General features: G+C 36.9%; 1 protein-coding gene across 2 annotated transcripts in view; it reads left to right on the forward strand.

The window, feature by feature from the left end:
* Nucleotides 1–16299, forward strand: part of LOC306877076 (serine/threonine-protein kinase D3-like) — a 24289-nt gene continuing 7990 nt past the window's right edge. The window contains exons 1-8 of one of the 2 annotated variants that reach the window (XM_079428619.1): nt 1–135; nt 442–599; nt 9474–9612; nt 9872–10003; nt 11128–11282; nt 13856–14054; nt 14772–14849; nt 15859–15961. In XM_079428619.1, the coding sequence (XP_079284745.1) occupies nt 78–135; nt 442–599; nt 9474–9612; nt 9872–10003; nt 11128–11282; nt 13856–14054; nt 14772–14849; nt 15859–15961 (1022 nt within the window). In that variant the 5' untranslated portion in view covers nt 1–77. Of the gene's footprint in view, nt 377–441; nt 600–9473; nt 9613–9871; nt 10004–11127; nt 11283–13855; nt 14055–14771; nt 14850–15858; nt 15962–16299 lie in introns of both variants that reach the window. The other variant, XM_079428620.1, reaches the window with a different exon arrangement.

Genomic DNA, 16299 nt, shown 5'->3' on the forward strand with positions numbered 1-16299 from the left:
GGAAACCAGAGCAGCGGCAGAAGCGTCTGAAACAGGGCTGCGAAATGTGCTAGTTCTAACTCACCAAGGTGAAGAAAATGGCAGCCAATTCAAACCACCGCCCAAAAAGCCTTGACGTCAGCAGTCATGTCTTTGGTAAGTTCCTCTTTCAGAGCATGGCTATATTAAGCTTTAATCTTAATGTTAATCTTAGGCAGTTTAATGCTAGTTTCAGTTGTTGCCTTGCACTTGAAGGAGCCTTTGGGGGCCTCTCCTTCAAACACCAAAAGCTTTTAAAGACTTTCTGATGATGATATGTACATAACGATAAACAATTAGTGGAAAAAGTATTGCAGTATCGCTATAAAACACTTCAGGAAACACGAGACGGGTGCAGGTAAGCTGTGGTGAACGTCTAAAGGAGCACCGTTTGATCTGAATTAACTCTTCTCTTTCCCTCAGGTGCTTTCTCTCTGCTGTCCATGGGGCCCGAGTCCACACAGGGGCCCATATGTGTCCACTTTCAGATCGGGCTCCTTAAAGAGGATGTACGGATCCCTGAGGCACACCTCAGCTTCCAGCAGGCGAAGCATCTCGCAGCCGAAATCATTGAGAGAAAGGTACTGCAGAACTTCAACAAGTTTGTCACTTTCTGAGGCATAGTTCTTATTGGAAATGTGATGTTGAAACATTAAAGGAATGGTTTACAATAAATCTTCCCTGCTACATTTGAGTGAACGGGGCAGTCAGGCTCAAAAAGCACTATAAAAGGAGTTTGTGCGTTATAATCAGTGCTGGGTAGATTACTTGCAAATGCAATCCAATAGTGATTACAGATTACATGATGAAAATTGTAGCTAGTATCATTAGGCTACTCATGTTTTCTGACTACTTTTTTAGATTACTTTTGGTGGGTGTGTTAATTAAATCATAAAACTGTAAAATAAAAATAACTTTAAAAGTTGAAATAACACTGAAAATTGAAATATTTTATTTGTTTACCTGCATGTCAATATAACATCAGAGAACTGTCAACATGCAAATGTATTGTTATGTTACTGAAATATTAACTTTTTTTTTTTTTTTAATGTTGTTCATTGCCTGAACAACATTAAAACGGCAATGACATCACATGCCAAAAGTCTTGCAGGTTTAATAGTATGTAATCTTGTAATCTATAAGAAAGTAACTGTAATCTGATTATGAGAATTTTAAAATGTAATGTTCTCTAATTACAAGTACCTAATTTTGTGATCTGTAATGTAATCAGTTACTACCCAGCACTGATTATAACACAAGGCAATACAATACAATAGCATTGAATGTTGAAAAGAACAATCATAGATGTTTAAATGTGTCAAAACACATCACACTGACGCAACATGTTCTGATACTCCTTGATTGAATGCGTGTGAATGTAACTGAGATCTAAGAGCTACATTTTATATTGTTTACAATTTAAATTTAGTAACAGTTTGGATAAATGATGACAGAATTTGGACATTTGGTCAACTATTCCTGTAAGTGTCCTATGCAGTGTCAGTCAAACACCCACTCTAATAGCATTAGTGAAGGCTGCTTTCCACGGTCAAAAGGTCAAGTGCGCAAAGACGATCCATACAAACCACTGTGACACACAGCCAACTGGACTATTGTCTCTCTCTCTCTCCAACAACAACAAAAGCATCTTTTCATATTGCCTTCAGCTTTTCCGTTTTAAAGAGGAACGTTAGCAGGACCCACAGTTTCATCAAACATATTGCATCTTCTGCTTTTAGTGCGTGAAAAAGCATTGTTAATTTCTTAGTTAGCGGATTGAACAATGATTGCTTCGCAACAGGTGCCTAAAAACAAACATGCAGTCTAAATTTACCTTCAACCGATTGTGAAGTCCTTGAATATTGACTGTTATATGTACATTTTTATCAGAGCTTTAAGGTTGTTGCTAGGCTGTTGCTATGCACAACAGTGAGTATGATCAACAGGAATGCTTATCTTAGGGTTTTGTCCTTTGCGCACAGTTTTTTAAACTTTTTAAAAAATAATTTGAAGAATTCTCACCTCTGTGTGTTTGTGAAATAAGGGGAAGTTAAAGAGAGTGTGTGAAGATGCTACTGAATTAGGTGCTACTCAGACATTCACACACACACACACACACACACACATACTCATCAGTATCGCCACCCTCCTGCAGCATCTCTCCTCCTCCGGCTGCCTCTTTGTTTGTCCGTTGTGGTTCACAGCATGTGCATGTAACTTTCCAACCACAGACTCTTCCCCTAACATGCACACACACACTCAAACACACCTTTTTCTCTGCTTGACCTTATTATGATGCCATTTCCACTGCAGTGGGACAGGATTATCTCACACAAACACACACTGACATTCATTGTACACACTCCCATGTACACACACATGAATGCTCGCCGATCTCACCTAACGTCATTCATATACATTAGAGGCATGCACGGACGCACATATGCTTATTGCATACGCTACAGTTCCAACTATTTTCTATAAGTTGTATGCAACGATAAATGTTACTAGTACAAGCCATATTTTACATGACCTCGTTACATCTCAGAAATGTGGTTATATGAAAATTATTATTTTGAATATGTTTTAAAAATTTTGCACTTCCTTCTATTTTTGTTTTTATAAAAGCATCTTAGAACCGATCACATAATCAGGGGGAAATGAATAAAACGTGGTTTATTTATCGCTAGCGGTTCAATGCAAATGTAAGGTCAAGGCAAGTGCATTGCATTGTGGGATGCAGTTGTGTGCAGTGTGCTCTGGTTGTAAACTACACATTTTGGCAAATGATGTTTAGGGTACTGATGGTACTGCAGTTGGTCCCCAATTACTTTTTGGTTTCATGCTAATTTTTGGTGAAAAAAGGTTCATATCTTGCCTATATCTATAAAAGGTTTTGGCCTAAAAATAGGATGCAGAATAGTTTCTAACTGTGAACCAGGGTTTCGCTACACCCTTTTTTTCTAGGCCATGAGCTTCAGTATCTACCTTATTGCAAGTGCACACAGCCATTAACTTGAATGTGTGCGACTTTTGGTGTCATTCGCTTCCAGTTAATGTACAAAAACAGTGGGTTATGATGCTTGATATTGCAAACTTGTATTTGATATCATGTTATTTTAATTTAACATCATAATCATAAACACTCTGGTTTGCAGCACAAATAGTTTTACCATTTACCACATTTTATTATTATTCTAGTTATTTACCAATAGTGACTAATGTATTAAAAGTCTTGCACATTCAAAGAAAATAACTTACTTCTGTGTTGCAAAATAAGGTGGATAATAGTATTACTTATAATCTTCTATAGTTATGTTCCTATAGTGGTTAATGTATCGGAAGATGCACATTCACAGAAAAGTGCTTACTTCCGCGTTGCAGCAACTCCAAATGCTGAGTGAGGACTGAAGATGGATACAGTGACTGGTTTGAGGTTGTGACTGACACATAATACACAGTGTGCCAGGAACTTGGGCATTTTATTTGACTCCAGTTTAAAGTTTGATAAACAGATTTCAGCTGGAGTTAAGTCATGTTTTTATCAACTTCGCCTTCTCAGTAAAGTTAAGCCCTTCCTATCCAGGAAAAATCTTGAAATAGCTATCCATGCCTTTATAACATCTCGGCTTGATTGTTGTAACTCTTTGTATTCTGGTATTTCTCAGTCTTCAATTTCTCGTCTTCAGTTAGTTCAGAATGCAGCCGCTAGACAGCTTGAAGGGAAGTGAAAATATGAACATATTACGCCTATTTTAATAGGATAGAATGGCTGGAGAGACTAAAACTCTCAGACCTAGACTTTGCTGATGATATAGCTGCACTAGCAAACAACACTCAGGACCTATTTGTGGAGAGCATCAGTAGTTATGCCAACAACATTGGCCTGGCCATCAGTGGAAAGAAGACCAAGAACATGCTGCAAGGCGACCACCCAATCCCAAGAGAGGTCTTCATAGACAACAACAGGGTGGAAGAGGTCGAGAATTTTACTTATATTGGCAGCTCCTTCAGTAGAAGCGGGGACATCGATCAGGAACTTAATTGCCGCATAGGAAAAGCTGCAGCAGCCTTTAATCAGCTGAAGAAAATATGGCAAAGCAGAAAACTTACTTTCAAAACCTTGTATAAGTCCAATGTTCTGTCCACAGTCCTTTACAGCAGCGAAACTTGGCAGTTAAAGACTTGTCGAGAAGACGTTGGGTGCTTTTGACACCAAATGTTTACGGAGAATCCTTGGAATCAAATAGAATGACTTCAGGGAGAAGTCCGGTCTCCCACCGGTGTCAGATACCATCTTCAAATGGCGCCTCTAGTGGCAAGGTCATGCACTGCGACACCCTTCCCTCAGACTGGCTCACCAAGTATTAGACTGGATGTCAGCAGGCTGGAAACTAAAAAGGACGGCCCAAGATGAACTGGCGGCAGACCGTAGGGAAGGACCTCGCAGTTGTCAACCGGTGATGGAGTGAGACCAGACGGCTGGCAAAAATCCACACCCACTGGAACGCTTTGGTTGCCTCATGCGTCACAGGACGCGGGAGCTCCTAGGTCTAGGCGTTGCAAAATAGGGTGCAATTCATTGGCTCGAAGACCTGGCGGGCAAAACATCCGTGTCAATTTTCCATCTGTTTCCAATCCACAAATATTCAGATCATCTCTCAAAAGGACAAAACAGATATGTGAACAAAATGCAAGTTTTGACCTTTTGCAATACATATAAAAATCCATCCTCAATATTTCAATTATAAACATTATAAAAAGTTCAATATGTAAACACTCAAAGTGCCTTTAAAACAGTGATATTAAAAGATCAAATCTAGTACACACATTATTGATGAGTACTTGCGGCAGACCGTAGGGAAGGACCCGTTGTGGGGAAGTCGTGGCCTAATGGTTAGAGAGTCAGACTTGTAATCCAAAGGTTGTGGGTTCGAGTCTCGGGCCAGCAGGGATTGTAGGTGGGGGGAGTGAATGTCCAGTGCTCTCTCCACCCTCAATACCACGACTGAGGTGCCCTTGAGCAAGGCACCGAACCCCCAACTGCTCCCCGGGCGCCGCAGCATAAATGCTGCCCACTGCTCCGGGTGTGTGTTCACGGTGTGTGTGTGTGTTCACTGCTGTGTGTGTGTGTGTTCACTGCTGTGTGTGTGTGTTCACTGCTGTGTGTGTGTGTGTGTTCACTGCTGTGTGTGTGTGTGTGTTCACTGCTGTGTGTGTGCACGTTGGATGGGTTAAATGCAGAGCAAGAATTCCGAGTATGGGTCACCATACTTGGCTGAATGTCACTTCACTTCATATACTTTATACAGTCAGGCTTCAATATGAACGCAATACACTAAATGGTTAAGTGTTTTCTTTATAACAGTTTGCTGTGGGGAAATATTTGCGTAATTTTGCATATTCTGGGTGCATCTGCTTTCCTGCACAAAGTATGCATCATCAAAACGGTGTATACTGAATTTGGCCTTTAAATATCACCGTCTTACTATACCAATGCTTAATGCAAACCTCGTAAAAATACCCGGCGGTCAGCGGAAGAAAGCCTTGTTTTGTCCTCCATCACCCCTGCTGAAAAAAACAATAGAACATCACAAAAAATTTGAATGGTTTCCACTACAAATACCTTTACAAACATTACAAACCATCAACTTTTAACCATTAAAAAATGTTTTTGTAGTGTGTTTTGGGACATACTCCATTAGGATTTATTGGTTTTAACAAGCCACCAATAGAAGGCGACCAATTACCAGTAGAGACCGACAGGGTCCATTACAGCTTCCATTAAAACCAATACAAGTCCCATTATAACCCGTAAAACCATGTTGTGATGGTGTCTATTGTTTTGTTTTGTTTTTACAGCAGGGACGTGAAAACTAATATTAGCCTATATAATACTATACATAAAATAGGCCTACTGTATAACGACCTGAGAATAATTTTACCAGACGATATTTTGTTGTTTTCAATCAGCTGTTAAGAATTGGGCCAGTCGAGATTCATGAATCGCGAATCACTTTTGATGCAATTAGATTAATCGGTTTTGAAAAAAGGTGTTCGCGATTCAGTTCGATTCATTCAGACAGTTCACACTCACACACTGAATCATTTCCAGCAGTTTCTCACATCGAAATAACTAGATACCTTATAAAACAGAAAATAAAGAGATCGCCGGATGAGGTGATATCTATCTACGATCCATTTGAGGAAATGAAACTCGTAAATGTCAGAGATGAAGCATCTTGCACATGCACAGCTTGTGAATGACTCTTCTGCAAGTAAATGCATAGTAGCACTTGAAGAGTATCCCATAGGCTACTTTATCTTGAGAGGTTTCATCCTGAGTGTTTCCAGAAACTCCAGTGATCTGAAAACGAGGTAAACACGTCACACCTGTGCCGCACCACAACAAAGCGACACCCTGACCTGCCCGCGAGCGACGGATGGAACGCAACAGCTCAACCGTGTTTTTGTGTTCGGCAAGTTTTCACACCTTTCAAGTAGGTGTAACACCCTCAACCCTTATCATTAATGTATCATTTACAAATTAGTTCATTTTTTTCTCGAAGATCGGCTTTTATTTTCACATTTTTATGTCTGTTTGTCATGCATTTAAGTTGAGAGGGTGAGTTTGCTGAGGTTCTCAGTGTTGAGTCTCAAACAGGAAGTTGAATGTGTTTGAAGCTGATGTGGAAGAGGAAGGCCTAATTGTGTTTGCAAAGAAATTACTGTGGCGGAACCATGAAGCTGAGAATATGGTATTGAGCTGATGAAGTAATTACTGTGATGGTGAAATATTGTGGTATTTAAACTATGGATTAAGAAGATTTTCAAACTTTATTACAAATACTGTAATCCCTCATGCACTTTTAGTGCTATCATTAATACATTGCCCCCTAGCGCTGCAATTCACATCAGTCAATAATCAAGCAATCCATAATAAATAATGCAAATGACAAATTAATTCAAGCAAAAACAATTCCTTTGCGTTTTGGATAAAGACGAGAACATTGTCAAAATGATACCCATTTGCATGTTTACCCCATTTTCATTTATTTAGGTAGGCCTATGTAAACTCAGTGTATTTACTGTATATGCTTTACTGTATAAAGCGTAAATGTCACGGAATGTGCCGAATTTTGGATGGATCAAAAATGTAGGTCAGTACACTTTAAGCCTAGAAAACACTACACGGGTTTTGCTGCAAAAATGCCATTTAAACATGAATCCTGCATGTTCTGCGTGTCTCTGTATGAATGAATGGTGCATGCACACGCTTTTGTTTACTACACACATACTGGAATATTTACCAGAAAGAAGTTATTTATCAGAAAAATGTAAATACACAACAAAGAAGAAATAAACAAATTAATAATACATTCATTTTTTTTCTTCTAAAATTAATTAATTAGAGATGCTTTTGATTATTAATATGTAATGAAACTGAATGGAAAACAGAATTTGGTAAAAAGAAAACTGAATTTGAGGGGAACAAACTTATTTAAGGCCCTAAAAATTTCATTTTTGTTCAACTTTGCATACATTGCTGTTTAATATTGTAAGTTTTATTATTTTTATTAATTTGGCCTTTTGATAAATAACATTTAATTTAACCATTAAAACAAAGTCTACAAAAAAAACAGAATTTGTAAAAAAAAATAAAAAAATGGAATTTGGGAAAAAAGTCAAACGGATTTCATAGGGCCCTACAATTTATATCGGCACTATTAAAGCACTACATGGTTTTGTTGTCTCAATATTTTTTGGCTAAAAAATATTCCTGGTCAATTAGTACAATTCAAATTGTTTATGCACACTATTGCTGGTCAACATGTCCCATAATGCATAGCAAAAAACAGTAACTTACTGTTATTATATGAAAACAGCAGTTTACTGTTAAATTTCCTTGTAAATTTACAGGATTTTTTTACAGTGAATTTTCTAAAGTGTAAGTCTGAGCTGTTTTAACTGAAAGACACTTGCACTGACTGATCTTAAAATATGTCTTTGTTTTGTTTTAAGATGCACACCAGTAATGATTTTACTAAGGCATGTTAATAAAATGACTTATATTTCCTAATTGAACTATGGCCTAATCCTGGCTTAGTCTAAGCCCTGTCTGTGAAACTGGGCCCTTGAGTATCAGGTGTGAGTTATTGAGGAGAGTTTCAGTTCGACTCAATTTTCAAATTTCGACGTTGGATTTGAAAAGCAAATGATTGACATTACGCATTAGCATGAGGTATGCAGTCGTTCAGCCGCTGCAGTGCCATGGTGATCTGACCCACTTTTAGCCTCATCTGAAGATGCTGGTCATGATTAGAGCTGTGGCTTCTGACTCAATGTTTCTTAAAGTAGTATTTGTGCCCAGCATGTGTCTGTGTGAGTGTGCGGTTGTGAGTATATTAGGTGATCTGAAGAAATGTACTGTAGAACAGAACAGACATGATGAAGCATTTCTGTAATCAATGGTCTGCTCACACTGTGTGTGTTTGAGTAGTTTTTCAGTGTTTGATTGTGTCTCGATGTATTCTTAAGGGCCAAATTTCAGATTTTTTTTAAACAAATACAGTAAAACCTCTTAAAACCAACTTGATTTAAAGGTTCATAAATGCATTAAAAATGTTTTAATTAAAATTTTTATATATAATTTTTTAATTAAAATAAATGAGTTTGTTGAAGTGTCCCTGTTAATTCAAGACTAGCTAGAAGTCAAGATAGAAGTCTAACTTATTAGATGTTGTATTGATTTATTTTGTTTATTGCCTAGTTTCTATTACCTGATGTTTTGTATTAATTTTGTTGCATTATTAAATTTAACAGTATTTTCTTGTGTTATTTATTTATTTATGACGTATTTAATTTATTGCTTAATTTCAGTGACCTGGTGTTTGGTATTAATTTAGTCGCATTATGATGCTTAACACAGTATTTTTGTATTATGATTTTATTTATTCATTTGTTTTGTTGTTGTTTTTTTTTTGAAGATTGGTATTACATTTATTGCATTACTTCTGTTGCATTAACAATATTTTATTGTTTTATGATGATTGTATTCATCTATTTACTATACTTAATATTTATTATTCATAATATAAATTATATTATTTCTAAATATTTATTTGTTATTTTATTTCATTGCTTAATTTTTGACATGTTTTGTATTACTTTTGTTGCATTATTATGTTTAACAGTATTTTTATTATTATTATTTTTTAAAATATATTTATAATATAAATTATATTGTTTATAAATATATTATAATATTTATATTTAATGTTTATAATATTTTTTTTTGCTTACTTTCTATGACAACATTTGGTATTACTTTTCTTGCATTATGATATTTCAAATAATGTTTACATTTTGTTGTGCTTTTCTGTCATTTTTATAATAATTACTCTCTCTCTCTCTCTCTCTCTGTGTGTGTGTGTGTGTGTGTGTGTGTGTGTAAGGCTCCGGAGTGCAGTGTCATTGGCCTCGGCGAGAAGCTGCTGTTATTCAGACATGAGCCGAACACAGAGCAGATCTTACAGAGACTCAATGAAAAACATGACATACACAACGGAGATCTGGTGGAGGTGGTGCTCGCTGGTTAGTCAACACAGACACACACACACACACACACACACACACACACACACACACACTCACACACACACACACACACACACTCACACACACACACACACACACACACACACACACACACACACACACACTCACACACACACACACACACACACACACACACACACACACACACTCACTCACACTCACTCCAGTCATTGTTAGCATCACTATTATCACTGCAGGTGATGTTGACAGCTGTCAATCACGCTAATCACTCTAGGAACGGCTTCAGTGACCGACACGAAGTACCGTCCACATTCTCTGGTCGTCCATTCTTATCGCACACCTACGTTTTGTCACTACTGCGGTGAGATGTTATGGGGACTCATCCGACAGGGTCTAAAATGTGAAGGTACGACTGCACAAAATACTTAAGTCTTATACAAAATATTTACGTTTTGTTGTTGGTAAATTGCCTTTATTTGTTTATCACTTGTTATTTATATTTAGAAATTCATGTTTCTCATTTAATATTCATAATATAAATTATATATTTTTATTATAAATATATTAGCCCTATTTATTTATTTAGCTTAGTTTCTATGGCATGATGCTTGATTTTAATTTTGTTACATTATGTTGTTTAGAACATTATATTTATTGTGTTTTGAGTTTATCTATTTATTTGTTTATTATATAATATATATCATTATATTTTGTATTTATTATTTATTAATATAAAGTATATTATTTAGAATATTTATCAAAATGTTATTTAAATTTTTTGCTTAATTTTAGTCACAGTATATTTATTATTTAATATTTATAATATAAGTTATATATTATAGTAGTGCTGTCAAATGATTAATCGCGATTAATTTCCTCCAAAATAAAAGTTTTTGTTTACATAATATATGTGTGTGTACTGTGTATATTTATTATGAATATATAAAAACACACACATACAGTATATATTTTGAAAATATTTACATGTACATATTTATATTCATATAATTAATATTATATATAAATATATTTAGTATATAAACATATTTTTCTGAAATATATACATGTATGTGTGTGTATTTATAAATACATATTTATATATACATAATAAATATACACAGTACACACACATATATTATGTAAACAAAAACTTTTATTTTGGATGCAATTAATCGTGATTAATCATTTAACAGCGCTAATTTAAAGTTATTTGATTTTTTGCTTAGTTTCTATGAGATTAGTTTCTGCAATATGTTGTTAATGTTCAGTTTATTTATTGCTTAATTGCTTATTTGTTTATTACATAATATATTTACTTATCAAGTCTTATACTAAATATTTGCATTTTATTTTATTGCTTAATTGCTTATTTAATTGTATATTATTTATAATTATATTATTTATAAATATTTACCTGTTGAAAACATATTTTAATATTGCTAAGTTTCTATGACATGTTGTTTGTGTTTCATTATGTTGTTTAACATTGTCTGAAAAGTGAAGTGTTTTTCTTTGTCTTTCTCTCTGCAGGCTGCGGTCTGGATTTCCACAAGCGCTGTGCGTTTAAGTTGCCCAACGACTGCTCTCGCGTGTATCGCCGCTGCGGCCCGAGTCTGTCGCTGTTTCCTCCAGGTCGGCCCCGGACCCCGACGCTCTCCAGTAACACCGGTGGGAGTCTGGAGGAGGTGACCATCCTAACCAAAGACTATAGATGGTCCTCTCTGCAGAACACAAGATCCAGGGGGTGTGGTTGGATCTAGATCCAACTCCTCCCACTTTACATTTACCTAAACCTACCAGTCTCCACCCCCTGATCCCTAAACCCACCCATCCCCACCCCTAAACCTACCCATCTCCACCCCCTAGATGTGGATCCAACCCCGCCCCCTGGATCTTTGTTCTGCAGTGAGGGGCAACTGAAAAACTATAGAATACCCAAGATGTATCACTCGTATTAGTTTGAATGGGGAAAAGTGCAACACTCAATATGGCTGCTCTATCGAATTAAGCTCCGCCTTCTGAGCAAAAAAAGCCAATCAGTAAAATAAGTGCGTCACTGCAGCTGCCGTTAGAAGTCACAGTTGCTGTAGAAGCAGTCATGCTGCGGCCCAATTCACCTACTTATACTATGCCCTAAAAGTATGCACTCTTTGTGAAGAAAAAGTACATACTTTTGAGTATGTAGCAGAATAGTAGGCACGCTTTGGGACTTACTATTTCGTCATAACTGCTTCTTTTATGGACGCTCTGTTGCGTAGTTACGTGCATACTGTCACTGTTTAAACTGCCCTGTCAGTCATCTTGTCACAGTTAACATCATCCACATTTCGTTTAATTTAATTTCCTACCATATTGGTGAGAAATGAAGAGGCACGTTGATCTGGCAGTCACAGGTCTATCATGCCGAGAACTCTCTTCATATGTTTGCATAATGATGCATTTAAAAGATAACGACCAAATGTATCATTATAAGAGTTCACAATGTTGCTGCAGATGAAATACAGTATCTCACAGAAGTGAGTACACCCCTCACATTTTTGTAAATATTTTATTATTTCTTTTCATGTGACAACACTGAAGAAATGACACTTTGCTACAATGTAAAGTAGTGAGTGTACAGCTTGTATAACAGAGTAAATTTGCTGTCCCCTCAAAATAACTCAACACACAGCCATTAATGTCTAAACCGCTGGCCACAAAAGTGAGTACACCCCTAAGTGAAAATGTCCAAATTGGGCCCAAAGTGTCAATATTTTGTGTGGCCACCATTATTTTCCAGCACTGCCTTAACCCTCACCAGAGCTTCACAGGTTGCCACTGGAGTCCTCCTCCACTCCTCCATGATGACATCACGGAGCTGGTGGATGTTAGAGACCTTGCGCTCCTCCGCCTTCTGTTTGAGGATGCCCCACAGATGCTCCATAGGGTTTAGGTCTGGAGACATGCTTGGCCAGTCCATCACCTTTACCCTCAGCTTCTTTAGCAAGGCAGTGGTCGTCTTGGAGGTCTGTTTGGGGTCGTTAACATGTTGAAATACTGCCCTGCGGCCCAGTCTCTGCTTCAGTATGTCACAGTACATGTTGGCATTCATGGTTCCCTCAATGAACTGTAGCTCCCCAGTGCCGGCAGCACTCATGCAGCCCCAGACCATGACACTCCCACCACCATGCTTGACTGTAGGCAAGACACACTTGTCTTTGTACTCCTCACCTGGTTGCCGCTACACACGCTTGACTCCATCTGAACCAAATAAGTTTATCTTGGTCTCATCAGACCACAGGACATGGTTCCAGTAATCCATGTCCTTCGTCTGCTTGTCTTCAGAAAACTGTTTTCTTGTGCATCATCTTTAGAAGAGGCTTCCTTCTGGGACGACCAATTTGACCAATTTGATGCAGTGTGCGGTGTATGGTCTGAGCACTGACAGGCTAAATATTTTTAATCAGGTTAGACATTCTTTCTCTGCTTGTCAGTTGGTCTCGCATATCCGCCATGTTTGTAGTTTTTTTAACACTTTTTATGCATGTTTGTAGTTCTAATTGAATCCTTGTCCACCGCGCAATGTGGGCAGTATTAGCCTTTAAGGCCATTGCACACTGAGTCCGATATTTTCGCATGCATTTTTCCGGGGGGGTTTTTTTCATATTTTTTCAGATCCCCATCCTTTTCTATCAAAATGCATGCTACGGATGCGAAAATGCTTTTTTTTTTGACGGACGAAAGTTTTGGAGGCAGTGTGCAAACGTGATTGACACAACGTGGGGTCGTATTTATTTTTTAACATGCGAAAATGTCGGACTCAGTGTGCAGAGACCTTTAGAGTGTGCATCGATCTGCACTTCGAATTTTAATCTCAAGTAATAGACCATCCGGGAATCTTTGCCATACTCTTTTTAACATACTGTGATTTGGGACATACTAATTCTATTTTCGAATACTATTTAGGATGGATATTATGTGAATTGGGACGCGCATTGGCTGGTCTAGCCTGAGACATAAGCTTTTTATAACACGATTTGGGCGAAATAAACAACATTTATGATACAGTTGTTGTCATATTTCATTGGTGATTTCAAATATGAAATTTAAGCTTACTGAACAGTTTTGGAGAGTTTGATGTTTCCCCATTCAAAGAGATAGGAGCTGCACTTGCATGGCCGAGTGACATGACTTGCCTTAAAGGGACTTTGTCCCAGCCGACGCTCACTGTTCTGCTAAGTGTTTTAAATGCTCTGAAACAGTTTGTTTTCTCCCTCAGATCAGCATGTCGAAGCCGTCGCGCTCGCGCCCGCCGTCCTGGGCCGACGTGCCAGTGTCTGTGGGGCTGTCGGAGAGGAAGGAGGCCCGACCGCGAGTCCCTCACACCTTCCACATTCACACCTACACCAAACCCACTGTTTGCATGCACTGCTTTCGGCTGCTCAAGGGCCTCTTCAGACAGGGCATGCAGTGCTCCGGTGAGAGAGCAGCGTGTAAACAACAATCACAAACTATGTCTCTTTCAAAATATTTTCAGTGTCCAAATTGATACTGAGAACTTCATTAAAGGGATAGCTCACCTAAAAATGAAAATTCTGTCATTAATACTCACCCTCATGTCGTTCCAAACCCGTAAGACCTTTGTTCATCTTCAGAACACAAATTAAGATATTTTTGATGAAATCCGAGAGCTCTCTGACCCTCCATAGACAGCAATGCAACTGACATGTTCTCAGACCCAGACACGTAGCAAGGAAGTCATAATTATGGTTGAACCACTGATGTCACATGGACTGTTTTATCGATGTCCTTGTTACATTTCTGGGTCTGAGAACTTTTCAGTTGCGTTGTTGTCTATGGGAGGATCAGAAAGCTCTCAGATTTCATCAAGAATATCTTAATTTGTGTTCTGAAGATGAACGAAGGTCTTACGGGTTTGGAACGACAGTATTAATGACAGAATTTTCATTTTTGGGTGAACTAACGCTTAAAGGTGCAGTACTCGTCTTCTGAGAAACACTGTTGATATTTGAAATTACCAAAAAAACACGCCCCTATCTTGATAACTCCGCCCCCAAACTCATGAACATGCTATGCAACAGACCCCTCCCCCATCATGAGTGGACACACCCCTGACTGGTGATTGGCTGGACTTCTTGGCAATAACTTCTTGCTTTCTCTGTGTTTCTCTCCAGACTGTAAGTACAAATGTCATCGCAGGTGTATGACTCTTGTTCCTCCTGAGTGTAATGGTGAGAAAGCAAACGAAGAAGGTCAGTCTGATTATGTATGCATGGGATAACATTTTTCTAGGTCACATTTCACCCCAAATCAAAAGAGGAAAATCAAACTTTCCATAAAGATATTTCAGACTTTTTGCATTGTGATAATATTATTTGGCATTTAAATAAAATGTTTTAGTTTTAGTTTATGTCTACCACTATAGAGACACATTTTAATGTAAATCAGCATAAATTAAAAGCAGTAAACATGTTTTTTGCTTAATTGCTTATTTATTTCTTTGTTAATTATGTAATATATATATTTAATATATTATATTTTTATATATACAGAATATTTACTTTTTTTTTTTTGCCTAATTGCTTGTTTATTTGTTTGTTTATCATTTAATATTTATATTCTATAAATTATATGTTTATATTATATATACAAAATTTTCACAATACTGATAAAATACTGGAAATCAGTTTTGACGTCAATTTTGCATACATTTTAAATGTAATACTTTTATTCATCAAGGATGGATTAAATTGATCAAAAGTGATAGTAAAACATCTGGAGTGTTTATTTATCAAAGAATCCTGAAAAATAAATTGTATCATGGTTTTCCACAAAAATATGAAGCAGCACAACTGTTTTGAACATCGACTATAAAACATGCTGAAAATTCAGTTTTGATCACAAAAATAAATGACATTTTACAATATATTCAAATAGAAAACAGCTCTATTAAACCGTAATAATGTTTCACAAGTAATCATGATTCTGATCAAATAAATGCAACCTTGTTGAGCAGAATATAGAAGTTCAGAATAGTTTGAAATGCATAAATATATATTAAAAATGTAAATATATTAAAAATAACTAGCCCAAACATTTATTTTTAAATATTGTTAAATGTCCAGAGTCATGTTGTATACTTCTACATGTATGATAGTTACTGTAAAACATTGTATGATATGATTTTACATTATATAATGTTATTATATTAAATAGCCAGTTGTGTGTTGTTGTCTTAAAGTGAGTGTACTGTATTTTCAGAGTTTGATGACATGAAAGTGGTCACGTTAAACGATCTGTATGAGGAGCTGCGATATAAAGACCCGCCAGCCATAGATATAACGCCGCTGCAGCCGTCCGTCGCGTAAGGATCCACCTCACACCTGATCCTGATCAATGCAGTGCACTGTAAAAAAATATAATTAACTAAATGCTGGAAGGGCAAAAATATTTAAGTTGAGCTAATTGTATTGCTTGGCCTTAGTCGAGAGGACATATTATATTAAGTCTCCACAAATATATTTGAAAAACATTGAATGAATGGTTATTTTCAAATCCAGTCAACAATTAGCTATATGCTAATGTTGACTAAACTAATAAAAGCATGTGTACGTGCAATATAAAACTTCAGTAAAGGTTGAGCCAACTAAAAAATAACAATTCAGGCAACACTTTGAAGTCAGAAATTCACTGAATATAAAA

The sequence above is a fragment of the Barbus barbus genome (genome assembly GCF_936440315.1).
Source record: "Barbus barbus genome assembly, chromosome: 1".
NCBI classification, from domain to species: Eukaryota; Metazoa; Chordata; class Actinopteri; order Cypriniformes; family Cyprinidae; genus Barbus; species Barbus barbus.